This window comes from Nannobrachium achirus (genome assembly GCF_963921795.1).
Source record: "Nannobrachium achirus genome assembly, chromosome: 14".
In the NCBI taxonomy this organism is placed as follows: Eukaryota; Metazoa; Chordata; class Actinopteri; order Myctophiformes; family Myctophidae; genus Nannobrachium; species Nannobrachium achirus.
The window spans coordinates 8,158,394-8,177,246 of NC_137821.1; the positions used below are offsets into that span (position 1 = coordinate 8,158,394).

Here is an 18,853-nt window from a genome sequence, read left to right on the forward strand (position 1 = left end):
TTTATGACCGTTAGCCAAGTGCACTTTTATTTATGTATCCCCCCCTCCCCACCTCCCCCCATACCCCCCCCCCCCCTCTGCTCCCCATAGCCCTGGAGGAGGGGGGAGGGGGGGTCCTTCTCATGTGCTGACACGGACCCCCGTCCACGCTGACATTCCTGGCTGTCAAGAAGCAAAGGATTCTTATGACTAAAAAGGTCTTCCGCGGCCGCGGGGGGGAAAACGTACATCAACGAGCGGCGGTGGGTGGGTGTGTCCCACCAGGCCCACACAACGACAGTGTTTCCCCCCTCCCCTAAAATAATGAAACGAGCCACCCAACATTATCATTATCATCCCACTCACTGAAAAGCTGCTGATTTATTGCACCTAACATAATAGATTGAGATGTAGCCTATACTACATGAGTACAGTACTGTACAGTAGAGGGCCTTTCAAATGAAAACAATGTTATTTTGGCTTCAAGTTTGGCAGTGTTTTCCTGGATACCACAATATGCAAGGGATAATTTATGGCCAGCCGGTCATTATTGAGACATAAAACCTGATAGTGCAGTGATGTTAATAGGTTTTTAATGTAATGAGTCCCGGGACCCAAGGAGGGTCTTTCGGATGAGTCCCAGGGATATTTTATGGGTCCCACAAAAATTCAACGCGTCATGTCATTTTTGACAAAGTGCAGCATTTAACTTGAATTGGTTATTATATGGTTATGTTCATGTTACGTAGAAATGTGTCTGAAAGAAATGGACCACAATTCCAAATCTTACAATTTTAATACTTCCAAATAGTCATGTGACGGTTTGATTTTTTTTATACCGAACCGGTAATATCGGATGTTGACCACTTGGGGGCGCAGATAGAAGCTTTTACAGAGTCTTCATAATCAACAGCCACCTGTTATTTTATATACATCGATAATATATAGATCTTCTCAGTGATGTCTCCTGTTTGTATGGGGGAAATGGTCTCTGCCGTGCTTGTGTTTGCTCTGCTGTACAGAGAACCAGTGGACTGGGTCAAAAACATGCATTGGGATTGCTTGTAGATCGGCTACTTTTGTTTTGAACGGTTGATCATAGAGGGACGTGCCGCCCCTCTATGGATGCGGGAGGGCAAGGCACAGGCGGCCGCGGTGGTCCGCTGCCCCGGCGGACCACCTAAGGGACGGCGCCGCCACGAAAACACTATAATCAATCAAACAGTTAGGCAGCCTAGGCTACATACATACTATCTCAGATAGCATACATGCTAGGCTAGCTTGCTTCCTCCGTGTTGTAGTTGAGCCAATAAAGGTTATTTGACCATGTTCACCACGACGTTAATCGTCGCTATTGTTGTAAAGACGCAATGAAGACCTGTGTGGCTTCTAACACGTTGTCCAATATCCACCACATCTATAAACAATAGCGCGTGTATCCAGTTGTTATTGAATGAAGAGGATGAAGAGGACAGGGGGAGAGGAGGCGGGGTCGCTGTCTGAGCAATGAGCAGTGAGCACGTCACGTGTCTGCGCCGTGCTTTGCCATACACGTTCTGTGGGGGAACCCTTTTTGGTGTATCACCTAACACCCTGTGCCACTATGGTCAGAGAGCGGCCCGGTGCTACGCTAAAACTCAGGCACCCATTGAATTCTGTGACCATGCACGGACAGACACACAAAATGGCGTTCAAAACACACTGTCGTTAGTTCTATCGTCTGTTTTAAGACTTTCTACGCAGATTTCATTTGTGTTAACATAGCGTAAAGTAGCATGCCTTCACCCATGAACAATGGTGGCGTCTGTGGACTTTTTCAAGTATATTTTTTTTCGCGACGTGGTAAATTATTTTCACGTGTGGCGATGCGTCCGTGGGACCCCAGAACACTGACGTGAATGCGTCTCTAGGCAACGTGAATGCGTCAGAGACGCGGGACGCGCACGTAATGACGTCACTGTAGTGTGATTAGGCGCAGATGCATAGCCATCAAAACCCTCATCCACACACAATGGGTGCGTTTATATGCACATTCAGAATGGCATTCAGAATGAACTTATTCCGAATAGAGCTTCATACCCAAACGTTTACATGGGACCTGAATACAAGTATCCCTCATTCCACTGTCGTTTACATGACCAATACATCTGTGCATATAAACGCACCCAATGGGTGCGTTTATATACACAGATGTATTCCACTTATATTCGGAATGACTGCTCATTCAGAATAGAAATGCTCATATAAACGTTTAGGAATGGCCATTCCGGTCTGACCCGAATGAATTTTCATTCTGGTCTGAAGAGGTGGTTTATGCCGTTTCAATCGGGATACATTTGTCATATAAACGCTCCATTCGGAATTAACTGCTGTCTGAACTGCCCCCGCCCTTCTCCGACCTGAAGTCTACTTTGCGCATGCCCAAAGTTCTATTCCGAATGAATCCTTTGGTTATGTAAACGACAGTGGAATGAGGGATACTTCCCACTAAACAATGTCCGTCTATTATACGTCTAGACTCTAGGCTGTATTCAGGTTCCATGTAAACGTTTGGGTATGAAGCTCTATTCGGAATAAGTTCATTCTGAATGCCATTCTGAATATGCATATAAACGCACCCAATGTGACGCATTGTGAGCTTGTAGATCTAGCCTCACGTCGCCAGACAATATCACACAAGTTGTGTTTGCGAATGGCAGATTCGTCTGGCTACGCAAGGCTATTGTAGATCTGCTATTCTTGGTGAAAGTTCCCCCCAGAATATGGATGCTGGGGTTCAAGTGTAAGTAAATGACAATTAGGAAGTTATTTTCAGTCTGTCGTATAATGGAAACTAATCGTTTTACTCGTGACATACTGTCTCTTAGGAGGCAAAATATATACATATTTACATACTGTGATATGACAGTATGTGACAATTTAAGGTGCTATAAATGACAATGTAATTAATTAAGGAGAGCCGTAGATGAAAAGGTTATTTACAGTGGTGACCTGAGACCAAAAGAAATTGAGATCCACTGCTCTACGGGGATCTACCACGGCTCACAGACAAGGTCAGAGAGAGAAGGATGAGGCTGGCAGGGCACTGTACACCCTTTAACACACTTTCTAAGCCGGGCCGTACTTGCCCGTACTTGTCCGGACCACCCAGTGCGCCGCTCGAACTTTCCCGTACTTTCCCGTAATTTATGAAATTAATTATAATTTTTTTTAAAATACAGTCGCCGGTCGTGCTCTGTCTCTTTAAGAGAGCTCCTGAGACGTGATCGCGTCGGAGAGTGATGACGTCATCTGCTAGGGAGCAACTGGTGTCCACGGACGGCCATTACGTGCCCTTGTATTGTGTATGCAGCCACTTGGCCAGCGCGTCTCCTCATCATTTTCGATCAGACGACAGACGAAATCAAGGCTTCGGAATGAGTGGATTGCATTGGATTAGATCGATGTGCGTGCACAGAAGACGGATTGTATTTTCGGGTGCTGTTCATTATCGCCGTTTCCCCCGTATCGCTCCATGTTAATGACCGGAGAAGAACTGCCTACAGCACCATGAAAAAAGGTTGGACAACCAAAAAAACTCTTTCATGCATGGTTTGCTGGCTTGCGCGGAGTGATCTGAGCGTGTTGTTATGATTTCGTGCTTTGCTTTTTTAAATTATGTTTATAAATAAATAGCAGATTCCACGGCAGTACCTCTGTTCAGGGGTTTCTGGCGGGGCTTGGAAAGTGTTAATCGACAACATTAGAAAATAAACGTTTTTATGTCAATATGTTGAAAATAAAAGTCAATCCCTCCCTCCCTCCCTCCGTCTATCCCATCCCTCCCTCTCCCTCCCTCCATCCCTCCCTCCCTCTATCCCATCTCTCCCTCCCTCTCTCCTACCCCTCCGGCTTTGAGCAGCTTGCGTCTGAACTCCTCGGTGGGGTTGTTGAAGGTGAGCTTCTCACAGCGGAGGTGGTTGACCGGGGGATGGCCGTCCAGGTGCAGGAACAGGTCGTAGTCGAAGCGCACCTTCTTGGGCTCCTCCTGGAGGCCGGGGGCCGTCACAGCATGGAGGGAAGACAACAAGGAAGTATCATGACTGAACATGGAATGGTGATTATTGAATGCTTTAACCAGTGAAAAATAGCAGATATACTGTACAAGCTGCTATTTTTGAAAAAGTCGTGAAAATGTGTGCAAATCTTTGAATAGATGTATTTTCAAAGCGAACGTTTGTAATTCGAAATTTGCTTCTGGGTGGTCCCTGGAACTAGATATTTTGAGATGGGGGTCCGTGGCCAAATAAATATCATTTTGGGGGTCCTTCACATGAAAAGGTTTGAGAACCACTGTCATAGTAGTCTCTCAAAAACAGACTAACTGACCTCCAGTGAAGTGAAAAGGACCTTTTCTTTGACGATGGCTGGCCAGATTGCTGACATAGAAAAATAGGTTTTTCCAAAAAACCTTAGAAGGATTCAAAAGACACTCATGGAATCGGGTCGAAAATTCTAATTTTCATGATTTTTCAAAAATAGCAGATCTACAAGCTTGTGGTGCCGCGCTGAGCTTGTATATCTGCTATTTTTCAATAGTTAAAGCATAAAATAATGATACACAATAATGTGTACCCGTTCTAAATGGGTTAAGGTGGGAGTGGGACTCGCTCTGTCTGTGGTGTTTAGCCCAGGTGGGCGTGGTTATAAGCCTAAAACCCTAACCCAGGGGTCTTCAACGTTTTCAGGCCAAGGACCCCTTAGTTCAGGTTCAGGTTTATTGTCACATATATCCATACAAGTACAGATACAATGAAATGCATGTGCCAAGAGCACTCGCACGTATCACACAAAGACATGGTCACAGGGACCAACAAGAGTGTGGACCCACATACCATGCAGGCCACACAAAGACAAGTCCCAACAAAGACAACAACAATACCGGCATACAGTGTAAAGGCTCTTTTCCACCGGCAGCGATAACGATGACTATAACGATTTAAAAAAGTGGGTTTTCAATTGAAGTGGATCGGCAGCATCCACCCAACACCGATACAGACAACGATAGCCGACAACTACATCGTTAGGATCAACAACGATGTGGTTAAGATCACAGTGATATGGAACTGGGTCTCTGACAAACAGCTTGCGATGCGCTCTGCGCGAGCGGCTGTTAATTGGTGCCTCTTCACATTGATGTCCGATAACTTTATCGGACATCAATGTGAAGGCATAATTATCGCTGTGATATTTTATGGTTATCGCCATCGTTATCGCTGCCGGTGGAAAAGGGCCTTAATAGTGTCTGTACAGTTTAAAAGTGCGTACAGTGCCCATGTTTACCTATGTTTCAACCCTTCGTTGAGAAAGAAATGAAGCAGGGAACCCCCACAACCTGTTCATAGATTCCATATAGTTTCATCGTTTGACAGCACAATCATGAGTGTATTTTGGATTCATGTCAATTTGTGTTTTCAGATATTTAACCACTTGAGCTGTCATTACTTAATAAACTTGACCTTTTACTCTGAGTCTGCTCTTTTTCCCCTCTACACCAAACCTCTTTGGCGAACATAGCATATCTACAAGCTCACAACGCCTCATGCTGCGATGTAACAACGGTACTGTATCATTAAATGTACCTTGTTTCTGAAGTAAACTTCAATGGGCAAGATGAAGCCTGCGTATCCACACTCCTCCACCTTGTAGGGGGGGTCCTTGCACACTGCAATGACAAGAGGAAGACAACATCAACATTATGGTCACCACAATGTCATTTTTAACATTGTTTTTTAATTGGGGGGTATCTTACAGGTTAAAGTACAGTCCAATAAATGTGTTTCCCCTTTTAAGTATAAGGGACAAGGACAAGCGAACAAAAAGACAATAACAGACAATAAAAAAACGAAAAACAAAGAAAAGAAACAACAAATCAGCCAAAACAAAAGAAGAAGTAGACAGCATCCAAGACAGAAAATATTAGGTAATAATCTTAGTGGTATACAGTAATATATAACCCAGACTGTTCTCAGGCACTTGAGGGGCCACCCCGAGCACAGGCTCTGTCACGGGAGACTGACCACCTTTCCAACAGAGGCTGCCAGATTTTCAGAAAAAGTTCTTCTTTCTTGATAATTGAGTACCGAATCATGTACAAATATGACAAATATTATGTCCAAATAAACATATTTGTAGTAAGTAAATGATAAATGGTGCATTCATATAGTGCCTTTATCCAAAGCGCTTTGCATAGATTGTGCATTACATTCATACATGTGACGGCCCTGCCCCTCTCTGCCTCACTGTTGGCTAGGCGCCTGCCTCGGTGTCATGGCAGGGAAGAGCAGGCCGTCAGCTCATTTGCGCACACCTTGGAGGGGTGTGGTCTGGGGAGTATAAGGCCTCCTCCCCAGCTCAGGCTCTCTCTCTCTCTTCCCAGGAGCAGGTCATGCTCAGGGAGCCACATGGCCGGTTTGTGGCCTAAGCCTTTTGTTTAGTTCTCTTTTACACACCTTACTACAACACGCACACGGCACACTACACACACGCATACACTGCAGACACCACTGACTACTGACTTGCTCACACCTCACTTGCCTTTATGTTTGACCATTGCATTATTTCATTTAATTTAAGTAATAAATAATAGTTTAAACGTTTTTGACTTGTGTGGACTCCCTCTTTTGTGGTGCATTATTCCTGGTGCATGACATACACCAATGGCGAAGGAAACCAAGCAAGGCACCAACCTGCTCACCGGGAGCAACTAAGGGTTCAGTGTCTTGACACTTCCACACACACTCTGGGGGATCGAACTGGGAATCCTACGGTTCCCAAGCAGCCACTCTACCTTCTGAGTATATTTAAGAATATAAAAAGAACCCCCTGGAAATACGTATATTTCCATAGGGATGCATGATACTTCCCACTCCACTATTAAGAGGGCCATGTGGCAAGCAAGTCAACCAACCAACAGCATACTGGAATCTCTAAAATTCAGGTGTGTTAATATGGTGCTGGTGTTCTGTACAATGTACAGCCTATGCATGTGTGCTATACAGGCAGATCCTCTTGAATATAGAAAATAGATACTGTGGTGTTCACTGTAAGTCATGCCGTATGTGTGTTTGTATTGTGTGTATGTTTGTGTGTGTCTCATGATCCACCTATGTCTACAGTGCCAAGCATCTGTTGATGTCCTTGAGCAGTCCTCACTCATAAAAAGATATCTGTGTGTGTGCGTGTGTGCGTGTGTGCGCGCGTGTGTGTGTGTGTGTGTATGCGCGCGCTGCGTGCGCGCGCGTTGAGGGGCTTTGAATACACTCTGCAACAAAGTGTGAAGAAATCTTCTTTGTGCAACTTGATTTGTGAACGCCATAAAACAAACCCCAGCGCAGAGAAACTAACACAGCTCCTGCACAACTTGCACAATATACAGCTTTTTTTCAAAGTACATTTGCGGTTATGTAACGGAAAAAATAAAAATACAAATAAAATCATAAATAATAAATATTTAAAAGAGGGAGAAGGAGGGAGTGGACTATTTTAAAATGTGTATACCCCCCTGTATACCCAGTTAGCCTATATGATACAATAGTTACATACATTCTAGCCAAGTTACAGTATATACAGTATAGCAACTGTATACTAGTGTTATACTAAGCTATTTTCACAATATTTATCTGTGGGACTGAATGTAACCTCAGCCTGCAATATAACAGTTGTCAATTCATGATACTTTCTCATCTCCTAATTGCGACCGTAAGGTCGCAGTTTAGTATGAAAACCTCCACCGGCCGTCCGTCGGTCACACGTGCGGTCGACCGCACGTCACACGTGCGGTCGACGTGTGATGAGGTCACGATGAGTCATCTATGCCCAAATATAGATTTCTAGGTCAGATGGCCCATAGAGTTTGTGATGTCAAACCTAGCAACCCAATATAAACAAACCTGAAGTATCCTTTTATACCCATATATGGAGATACAGAGATCTCCATATATGGGCATATTAGAAAGCCCATATATGTTCATATACTGATGACATCAGGAATATCCATATATGGGCATAAAAGGGACAAGGGCTTACAGTTAAGAGATCTCCATATATGGGCATATCAGAAAGCCCATATATGTTCATATACTGATGACATCAGGAATATCCATATATGGGCATAAAAGGGACAAGGACTTACAGTTAAGAGATCTCCATATATGGGCATAAAGGGACAAGGACTGTTACAGTAGATATAGAGATGTCCATATATGGGCATAAATGAACAAGGACTGACAAACACTGAGATCTCCATATAACCTATGGGAATATAAGGGACGAGGACTGTCAGCTTGTAGACCTATTTTCTAAATATTGTTGTACATTAAAAACTTGAAATGGGTCGTTCTGCATAGTACTTGGGATTTGTTGATGTAAATGTTCACATAGAGTGTAATAATTGGTAAAACAAACTTTTGGCCTATTTGTGGAGATAAGCGACCAACGGTCGCTTATCTCCCGATTAGGGAGTCTTACTGGTGTTTATACTTAATTAATATACAATGTCAATGTGTTGTAAAAAGAATCATTAAATATATAAATGCTGCTACAGTAACAAAATAATAGAAGAATGTATGGATTTTATGCTGTGATCGGGAATATATCGGTATCGGCAGATACTGATTCCAGTTGATCGTCCCCAAAAATTGCAATTGGAGCATCTCTAGTTGTAAAGATTGTTCTTGGGCCATATTTGGTTCCCGGGCTGCACTTTGGACACCCCTGGTATAAGGTATGATACAATACATACACAAGCTTACAGCACAGCGTCCTGTATGATACAACAGCTACACTGGGCTGCTAGTTACTGTGTCAAACTGCTAAAACCTGCACTTCTTCCATTCATTCATTCATTCATTCATTGGTTGGTCTCTCCTGGGAGCTCATTAGTGGGGCGAGGTAGCTTCTATTTCCATCCAAACTATACTCTCCATGCACCCAAAACCAGGGAGAATTGGGAGCTCAAATTAAAAAGGGGGTGTAGTTATCTGTCTAGATCTCACACACCTTGGTTTAAAACCCATGGATGGCAGACAGAGCAGACATGTAGGTGTCTTAAGGTCCCAGGAGGGATTTACTCTCAATACAATACAAACATGTGTAGGAGCTCAGGTGACCCAGTCTGTACCCAGGAGATTGTTTGTTTGTCAGACAGACAGACAAGCCAAGCAACGCTCCCAGAGGAGTTTGCAGAAAGAATACCAACTAGTCCACTGTGTGTAGTACACAGTGTATGGCTGTACTACGTACGCATGCTTTTCCTTGTAACACTGGAATATTTGCGCGTACTGCCTAGTTACACATCCTGAATGTGTGACATTTCTGTCCGATAGAGATAATAACCGATGTCAACATTGTTTCAAGTGTTGTCCTTCCTGAAGAAACAAACATGAACACAGAATGTGAAAAAAGCAACGACTCTTCTTTATTCCAAAACTAGGGATGCACTGTTACTGAGCGGTGCTACAGTAGCTGCTCCAAAACGTGACTTTGTGTGTATGTTAGCGATGGGACGATATGTGATATGTGTGATTATTGTGACCAAAGAAATCGCGATTTACGATATTATCGCGATAATCAAAATAAACCCAACATCCATTATCCTGTGGCGTAACATTATTTTGTCCAAAAATAACAGATCTACAAGCTCACAACGCATTGCGTTGCGACGCGTTGTGAGCTTTTGTTGTCAAAGAGATTTGGTAGAGAGTAAAAACAAAGACAGTATCAAGTACGTATATTATAAGTTTAAAGTACGTTTTACCAATAGAAGGTTTAAGTGGTACCGGATATGCAGCTCGGTAAATAAAAGGTGAATTGATCCCAGTGCATGACGGAGGACGATATCACGATAAATGACATATCCACGATTCGATTATCATGAGTGCTTTTTTTCACGATAAAATCGTGCCATCCCTAGTGTATGTCCATCCATGTTTTAAGTTCCCCATCCGTATTGCATGAAATAAGTATTTGATCTCCTACAGTACCAACCAGCAAGAATGTCCATGTGTATACAGTATGTACCAAGCCCCCAGAACCCTGGGGGCGCCCTGAAACCAAATGGACATGGTGGCCGTTTTGAGGTACTGCAGTTGGGGCCAGAAACATGAACGCGCGTCTAGGCTTCTTTGTATTGACGCGCGTTCATACCGGAAGAGCTCGTTCATGAATTCGAGCCCCAGCGCGTCCATGAACACAAACTATGACGAAAAATGCGTCACAAAGGCCCCACTACGTCACGGTTTTACTACGCGGAAAGGAGGGGTGAAAACGCCTCATGCGCTGGGTGAGCAACTCAATGCAATGCAAAACGGGCGGGGATATCTGGTGTCCTCTCTATTCTTATTATAACTCTATGGTATGTACGTCCCTGTCCATTATACCCCTTTTCTGATTGGACAATATCATCATGTGACATCATCTTCATACTGAATACTTGATAGGTGCTACTCGAACCGTGTTATCTAGTGCAGTGGTTCTCAACCTTTTCAGGCCGCGACCCCCAAAATAATCATATTTTAACTGGGGACCCCCCCCCCCCCCCCCCACCCAAACGAGCACTAAGAGTCGAGGCATTACATCTTGTATAACACGGTTCTATTGTGAAAATAGCAGATCTACATGCTCACAATGCCTCGCGTTTTTTCACAATTTCTGCCACTAATATTTGACAATTTGGCCAATGTTTAATTTGTCATTTTAGAGGAATTGAAAAGTCCTTAACTAAATTGTCACTTTAGAAATGTGCAGATTCCCTCTATACACTTAAACACTATCTTGGTCTGTTTACTGTTGAGTGAGAAAACAATGTTTCACATTAAGTTAATCATCTCGGGACCCCCCAAAATAATTTGGGGCCCCCCCTGGGGGTCCCGACCCACAGGTTGAGAACCACTGATCTAGTGTGATTTTTATATATGGATTGAATCCACAGCTTTCATCGTCACAAAAGATACCAATATTGTTCTAAGGCCAACATCAGAATACTGTCGCTGTACCGTGACTTTTTATACTTTGTCGCTTGACAGTGTTGGGGAAAAAGTTGTTAACACTTTTCTGGCATGGTTAAACCAGGTTATGGAGCTCACCGCACCGCTGGCTGGCCAGGGGCCAGGCCATCTAGAAACCCCCCCTAACGCTCCCCCCCCTTGCACAAATATTATGGGTCACCATTAATGGTGCGACAGGGGTCAGGTTGAATTTCACCACAGCTAAAAGACTCCATTCACCAGGGCTGGTTTATGTGGAATCTGGTTGAGGTCAGTGGAGATGAGCCCATGCAAACGCAACACACTGAAACTACAGTATCTATAACATTCTGCTGCCTGAGCCCCCTGGCCTAGCGGTCCAAGCTACATACCACATAGGCTCTGATGCCAGACAGTGACAGCAAGTCGCAGGTTCGAATCCCGATGCCGACTGCCTTTGCTTCATGTCACTCCCCAATCCCCATCTCTCTCCCTGTTTCCAGTCTACCGCCTGTACTATCAATAAAAATATATATATCTTTACAAGAAAATAGCAGGCAGCCTGCCTGCCTGCTCACCAGAACCACGTTGTGAGCTTGTAGATCTGCTGTTTCCACCCAGTTTGTGTCCTGGGGCAAACGTCTAATTTCTCTTTTGGGTCCAGGGGCGTCAATTGGGTATGGCAGGGGTATGCAGCTGCCATACCCTGGGTCCAGGGGGGAAAAAAGTTACTTTTAAATATACATCCATGAATGTCTCTTTCTCTATCTGTGCTGGTTATTATGTTGTTAAATTACAGCAACATTACTATAAATGCAGCGCGAGGCGTTGTGAGCATGTAGATCTGCTATTTTCACAATAGAGCTGTGTTATCCAAAATGTAATGCCAATTTTCCATGAGGACTCCCATCTTTGCCATACCCTAGCTTTTGCTGAACTGACGCCACTGTTTGGGTCTCGAGCTAAAACGTTAAAGCTAAAACGGCCCGTTGCATTTAGATTTCCCCAGAAAGACAGAAATACGTGTAGTTGTCAGAGATTGCATGGTCTGTGTCTCTATAACCACACCACCCTGGCTGTGCCTGCCTGCCTGCCTGCCTGCCTGGCAGCCTGCCTCCAGGATGAAAAGGTTGTCGCAACGAGGCGTCTCTGACTTGAGAGAGCAAATTAAATGCAACACAATCCACTGGCTGGCCTGCAGAACAGGACTCCTCCTCCAGTGATTACAGTAGCGTTGAAAGAGGAGCCACGTTCTTTAAAAACCCATCATAACCCAGAAAGTCATCTTAGATTTTAGCATTGGTTATTAATGCCTGAAGAAGGTCTATGAGCGAAAGCTTGCACTTTGCCTAAATTGAAAATAAAGACGTTGATTTTGCACAGTTTTGAGTGTGCGGAGGCTTCCTTTAATTTTTCATCCATGCTTCTTTTTGGCTCCAGAACCTTACCTAAATCTACTGGCAGATGAGCGGTGTTTTAAAAAAAATCCACAAGTTAAAAAAATATCAGATATACAAGTTCATGGCACGTCACTTTGTGCCACACTGGGAGCTTGTGTTGTGTTTTTTTTTTACACAGATCTTCTCTTCTGGGTGTCCCTGGCAGAAAACATTTTCAGATGGGGGTCTGCAGCCAGATACATATCATTTTGGGGGTCCTTGACACCCACTGGTTTAGAAAGCATGTGTACAATCGCCCTCAGGTCTTAATGGGTTAACTGAGCATGAGTCAGGACACCCCCACCCGACCATTCAGCATGACTCAGGACATATACCCACCCACCCCCACCAAACCCACCATGACTCAGGACATACACCCACCCACCCTTCCAGCTGCCCCACTGAAGATGCCAGTCACAGAACAATGCCAGTCACAATATGCATCTTGCCAAAGGACCGGGCAATTAACTGAACAAAACTGATCTCTCTGTGCCTGGCGCCCACATTTTGTTTTAAAATACATGGCTGATTCGATTTAAAACCAATAACAGACTTAATTCTTGCTCTTTTAGTTTCATCGAATAACGGAGAAGCAGGTATTTTGTGAAAACAGCATCTATAGTACTATGCAGTAATATCAGTTGTGTATGCCGATAAGAAACACATATGACGCAACATGGCCAAGTAAAATATGCACAATGCATTAAAACAACATTCTACTAATATGAACCATGTATAATTAACATTACTGAGTGACACTGACTACTAGTCTGATTTCCATGGAATTGAAGGTGGTTGCACACTGCTGCGTTTTTCGTTGCGAAATGCGTTTTTCAGGGCAAGGAGAGAGAGAGAGATAGAGAGAGCAAGGGACCGAGTGGTGCGCGAAACGGGTGGCAGTGTGCAAACGTGACTGACATAACGTGAGGTTGATTTTTTTATTCACACGCTCCGAAATTCACCCCGATATTCGGCCCGAAAAACGCAGCAGTGTGCAACCACCTTAAGCCTTTGGATTACATTTATTTCAGTATGGTATGATAATCCACTTGCAGACACGTTGAACTTGCTTGGGATCAAGTACTGTGTTGGATAGGTAATCCAACACCATAATATATTACTGCATGTTTGTTTTCTGCAAAAGTTAAGAAGACAATGGTGTTTAATGCATTTTAAAGTATGTGTTGATTTGATTAGCCCAGCTTAAAAAAAAGACTACGTTCAAAAACATCTGCAACGTATTAAACCAAGCAGTGATGTCGTTACACGGTGACAAAGACAATGACATTATCCTTGACGCTGGTGTGGTGGTTTACGCATGATTAGTGGTGTCTCCGGCAGGGTTGCCACATTCTACAAGAGAAACAAGCATCCAGGTCAATGAAAACTAGCGACTAGCTATAGGTGACATGATGAGGACTTAAAGCCTATATACTTTGGCTATTTGAACATACAAGCTCACAACGCGTTGCAACTGTGAGCTTGTAGATCTGCCATTCTAAAAAATATAACTTGAAAAAGTGCAAAATGTGGAATATTTTTTAAAACAATTTTAACATCACAAATCTGCTACGGGGGTCCCTGGCTGGCACACCATATTTTCAGGGAATACAGGAGGTCTGTCACCAAATACATATTAGTTTGGGGGGTCCTTGACGTGAAAATGTTAGAGAGAAATTGGGTTCAAACAAAATTCAGAAGCAAGCCCCCCCAAAAAACGCGACCCACAACGACCAATATTTACAAGCAACATTACAGGAAAAACAAACCCAAAGTCGCATATAATAAGCAGAGCTGGCAACAGTGTTTGCAGCGGCGTTCCTTCCATCCGCTGCTGGCTGGGACTCAGCTGGCCTCTCTGCTGCATCAGTCAGTGAGTCACCAGAAATCACATCTCAAGTGTGGGATATCAAACCCAACAAACAACCAATGGCCTCTAATCACCGTGCATTGATGTGAGAGCCTGGGTTATATTGATAAAGCACCAGCAGAAGAGCAATCGTTCACTCTACACATTTTGGGTTCTGGAACCACTTTAACCATTATTTTATGCTTTAACTATAACAAAATAGCAGATAAGCTCAAAGTGCTGCGCTGCGAACTTGTAGAAATGTTTAGCAAATCTTTGAATATATATATATTTTTTAAAGTGGACATGTGTAACTCAAATATTTGCTTCTGGGGGGGTCCATGGAACAACATATTTTGAGATGGGGGTCCGACCATATACATGTAATTATGGGGGGGGTCCTTGACATGAAAACGTTTGAGAACCACTGACATATATAGTGTAGAAACATGTGTTTTTCAAAATCCTTAGAAGGATTTAGAAGACAGAATCGGGTCAAAAAAGATAGCAGATTTACAGGCTCGTATAGCTCGTATTTTGTAATAGTTAAAGCGTAGAATGAACGTAATGAATGTATGAACCTTGTATCAAAATGGAAACAATTATGACAATTATGCAAGATAATTGCGATTATCTTAAGTAGTAACTGTGACAGGCATATGGATGAGTTCTCCTGTTGAATGAAACCAACCACTCTACAGGGGTCCCTGCAGTGTGCTGGGGGACCAACCACTCTACAGGGGTCCCTGCAGTCTGCTCCTGAGGGCCAAGGGCCAACGCACTGTGACCCTAGTGAACTCATCATCTATAATCAGCTTAACTCATTTGCTGCCATTAAAAAGTCGTCCTAGTCTGCCATGATGTCCTTACTTTTTAACGTGGGTGCGTGCTGCGTGCGTTGCCATCGTGCACCGATCAGGCAAAACAGGCATGTGCACATGTTCACAGCTTTCAAACAAAGAAATCTGATTTAAAAATGATAGATGTAGATTAATGTCCTAGTTGATCACACTACAGCGCCACGCGAAAGCATCAAGAATAGCAGATCTACAAGCTTGAAACGCGACGCAAAGGAAAATATTTCTTTCAGGGTTCAGATTCAAAAGTATAGCAGATCTACAAGCTCAAAAACATGTTGCTTCGCACAGCGTTTTCAGTTTGTGGATGCTTTGTGTGATGCTGTAGCAAGGTCAAGAAATAAAGAAAAAACAAAAAGAAAACACAAAAGGTTTGAATTTTGGTTTCTGCCGCACTAGAAATGAAGGAGTTATAGATTTATTATAGTAATGTTATATACCTGTTATATTCTACTCCATATAATGTTTGATGGCGTGTCAGGTCAACCACACCATGATATTAACCCATTCAGGCCTAGAATTATTGAATGCTTTAACTGGTGAAAAATAGCAGATATACAAGCTCACAGCGCGGCACTGAGTGCCGTGCTGCGAGCTTATAGATCAGCTATTTTTGGAAAAAGTCCTGAAAATGTGTGCAAATCTTTGAATATATGTATTTTTAAAGCGAACGATTGTAACTCAAATCTTGCTTCTGGGGGGTCCCTGGAACTAAATATTTTGAGATGGGGGTCCGTGGCCAAATTCATATCATTTTGGGGGTCCTTCACATGAAAAGGTTTGAGAACCACTGACATAGTAGGGTCTCTCAAGAACAGACTAACTGAGCTCCAGTTGAAGTGAAAAGGACTTTTTCTTTGACGATGGCTAAGCCAGATTGCTGACATAGAAACATAAGTTTTTCAAAATATCTTAGAAGGATTCAAAAGACACTTATAGAATCGGGTCAAAATTCTAATTTTCACGATTTTTCAAAAATAGCAGATCTACAAGATAGTCAGCCACACCATGATATTAAACAATGTCCCAGACATCAAGCATGTACTGTGAGAAGACTCGCCCATCACTAGGGACACTCTACAGATGGTAAGGGGTGTGTGTGTGTGTGTGTGTGTGTGTGTGTGTGTGTGTGTGTGTGTGTGTGTGTGTGTGTGTGTGTGTGTGTGTGTCATGGTAGCAGGTCTCAGAAGATAACACAAACAAGGCCCTCAGAGAAGGGGAATGACGTTTGCTGCCAGACTCCCATAGCTCCCTTGAGAGTGTGCGTGCATGCGTGTGTATCTGTGTGCGTGCGTGCGTGTCTGTGCGCGCGTGCGTGTCTGTGCGTGCGTGCGTGTCTGTGCGCGCGTGCGTGTCTGTGCGTGCGTGCGTGCGTGTGTGTGTATGTGTGTAAGGTGAGTGTTGCATCCTTTTAAAATACTCTTCCAAAAATCCTCCTGGATTCAGCTCAGCTTGCCTCTGCTTTTTGAATTATTCTGTTTCCTCACCATCGGCTCCAAACAGCTTCATCCGGGATAACAGCCCTGCTGCCAAACATACTGTATGTGTAGTGTTGTTGACGGGCAGAAACCGCTTATCTCCATATTCACATTTTGTGTGTTTTTCATAAATCAAAGCCCTACTTAATCATACTACAGCTTCACACAAAAGCATCAAAATAGCAGATCCACGAGATCGAAACACTGCGAGAACTTCTGCAAAGCAACGTGTTTCAGGCTTGTAGGTCTGCCTCTTTTGATGCTTTTGAATTTGAAACCTGAAAAAGTAACAGTTTTGGATAATACAAGGGTTCCACCAGACAGAGACGTAGATTTTCCTGTCAGTCAGACACATTTACATCTTATCATCACTCATCACCTCTCAGAAACCCTGGTGAGGTCTTCTTACGTCACCACAAATCATCATATCGGTACAGCACCGGTCTCTCATGTCTCTCAGAGTGTTGACTCAAACTAATTCCAAATGCTTCCGTCACACAATACAGATAATGGAAGCCCTGAAAATTCAAAGAAACTGCAGCGTAGGAAATCAGAAAATCATAGTTTATAAGCCGCTTCCCGGCCACGCTAGATAAGCAAGCTTTGCTCCAACTAAACATGCCGCTTTACAAGCTCAAAATGCATCGCAAATAGAGATGGGCAATATAATCAATATGGCAATACATTGCGATATTGTAACTGTATCATGAATCATGATACGAATCGTATCGCGAGGTTCTTGCCAATACCCATCACTAGTTGCGAAGGGACTCAATCATGAGCTTGTAGATGGGATATTTTCAGGCCGTCGCACAACAAAGCATAAAGTCAGCCGTCTGGCTGCGTGAATGAAAACACTAGCGCCGGTGGTTACATATACAGTGGGCAGAGTGTAGCACATGTTCCTCATAGGCCTCCTCCACACATGGAGCCAATATCCTGATGTGGCCGCGCAGCCCAGAGCACACACAGCACGCTGCACCAATAGAACCCCACCGCACCGCGCCACGCCGCGCCGCACCACCCTGCACCGGGCCGGGGGGAAAGCCCTCTGCTATACACAAAGATTAACAATCCGCGGTTGACCTCATCAAAGTTTAGGAGACGTGCCGCTGCCAGAGGGACCGATCTCTGCGTCTCAAAACACACGCCGAGCGCGCACACACACACACACACACACACACACACACACACACACACACACACACACACACACACACACACACACACACACACACACACACACACACACACACACACACACACACACACACACACACACACACACACACACACACACACACACACACACACACACACACACACACACACACATTCTCAGTGAAATGAGGTTCCAAGTCGGGGTGCCACGGTTCAGTCAGCCCACGGTTCGGTTCGTATCTCGGTTTTAGGCTCACGGTTTCTGTACAGTTAAAATTCAAAATGAAAAAAAATTAAGAATCCAAAACGTTCAGTTTATTTCAAAGATGGGGTGCAATCATTTGTTTCCCCCCTAAAACGTCAGATATTATGATTATACTAGGAGGAAGATTTTCTCCAAAAAAGTGTACACACAGAGTTAAAATTATGTTGTGGCCACACCCAAAAAAATTAAGAAATTCGGTTCATTCGGTATGGGCTGTTCGGTTCGGTACAGGGCCATTCAGTTAGGTATACCGGTTCGGTTCAGTATCGTGGCACCCCTAGTTCCAAGGGACCCCAGAATAGATTGTGACAGTTAGGAACCAAATGGACCCTTTACAGGTCTTAACTCTTGAGGTTGTACTAAAACATGTGGCTCCAGTTTTCACGCTCTGAGAGTTAACACGGTCCATGCATACCAAACCATGGAGTTTTGATTGAATACTTTATTAACAGTTTGTAATAGCGGTACGGTTATACAATAATGCTAAAACGATAACACATTAAAGCCCTGAGGGCTTGTTTCCATTGTGGTTCTGTGTACAGTATTCAATTCATCAAGACCTATAAAGACATACCCTACTTTACAGGAGATCATCAATACTAGGAGGAATAAAAGTATATACCGTATGCAGAAAAACAGTCGGTGGTCCTTAAAGTGAAAACGTTTGAGAAACTTTGCTTTAAGCCACTGTTATGGGACCAGACGGTTATATGATCCACATTAAGAGACAAATAAAAGTTACTACTACCCTGTGTTGCAACCTGTTATAGTCATAGATAAAAAAAAAACAAGATGCCTCATTTGTCGCTGCGGAGAGACCTG

General features: G+C 43.7%; 1 protein-coding gene across 1 annotated transcript in view; it reads right to left on the reverse strand.

Annotated features, from left to right (window-relative positions):
* mllt3 (MLLT3 super elongation complex subunit) overlaps window positions 1-18,853 on the reverse strand; it is a gene marked incomplete at its 3' end in the record, with an annotated part of 127,820 nt that overhangs the window by 69,886 nt on the left and 39,081 nt on the right. The window contains 2 exon segments of the mRNA XM_080742221.1: window positions 3,863-4,006; window positions 5,601-5,683. Of these exon segments, the coding sequence (XP_080598347.1) occupies window positions 3,863-4,006; window positions 5,601-5,683 (227 nt within the window).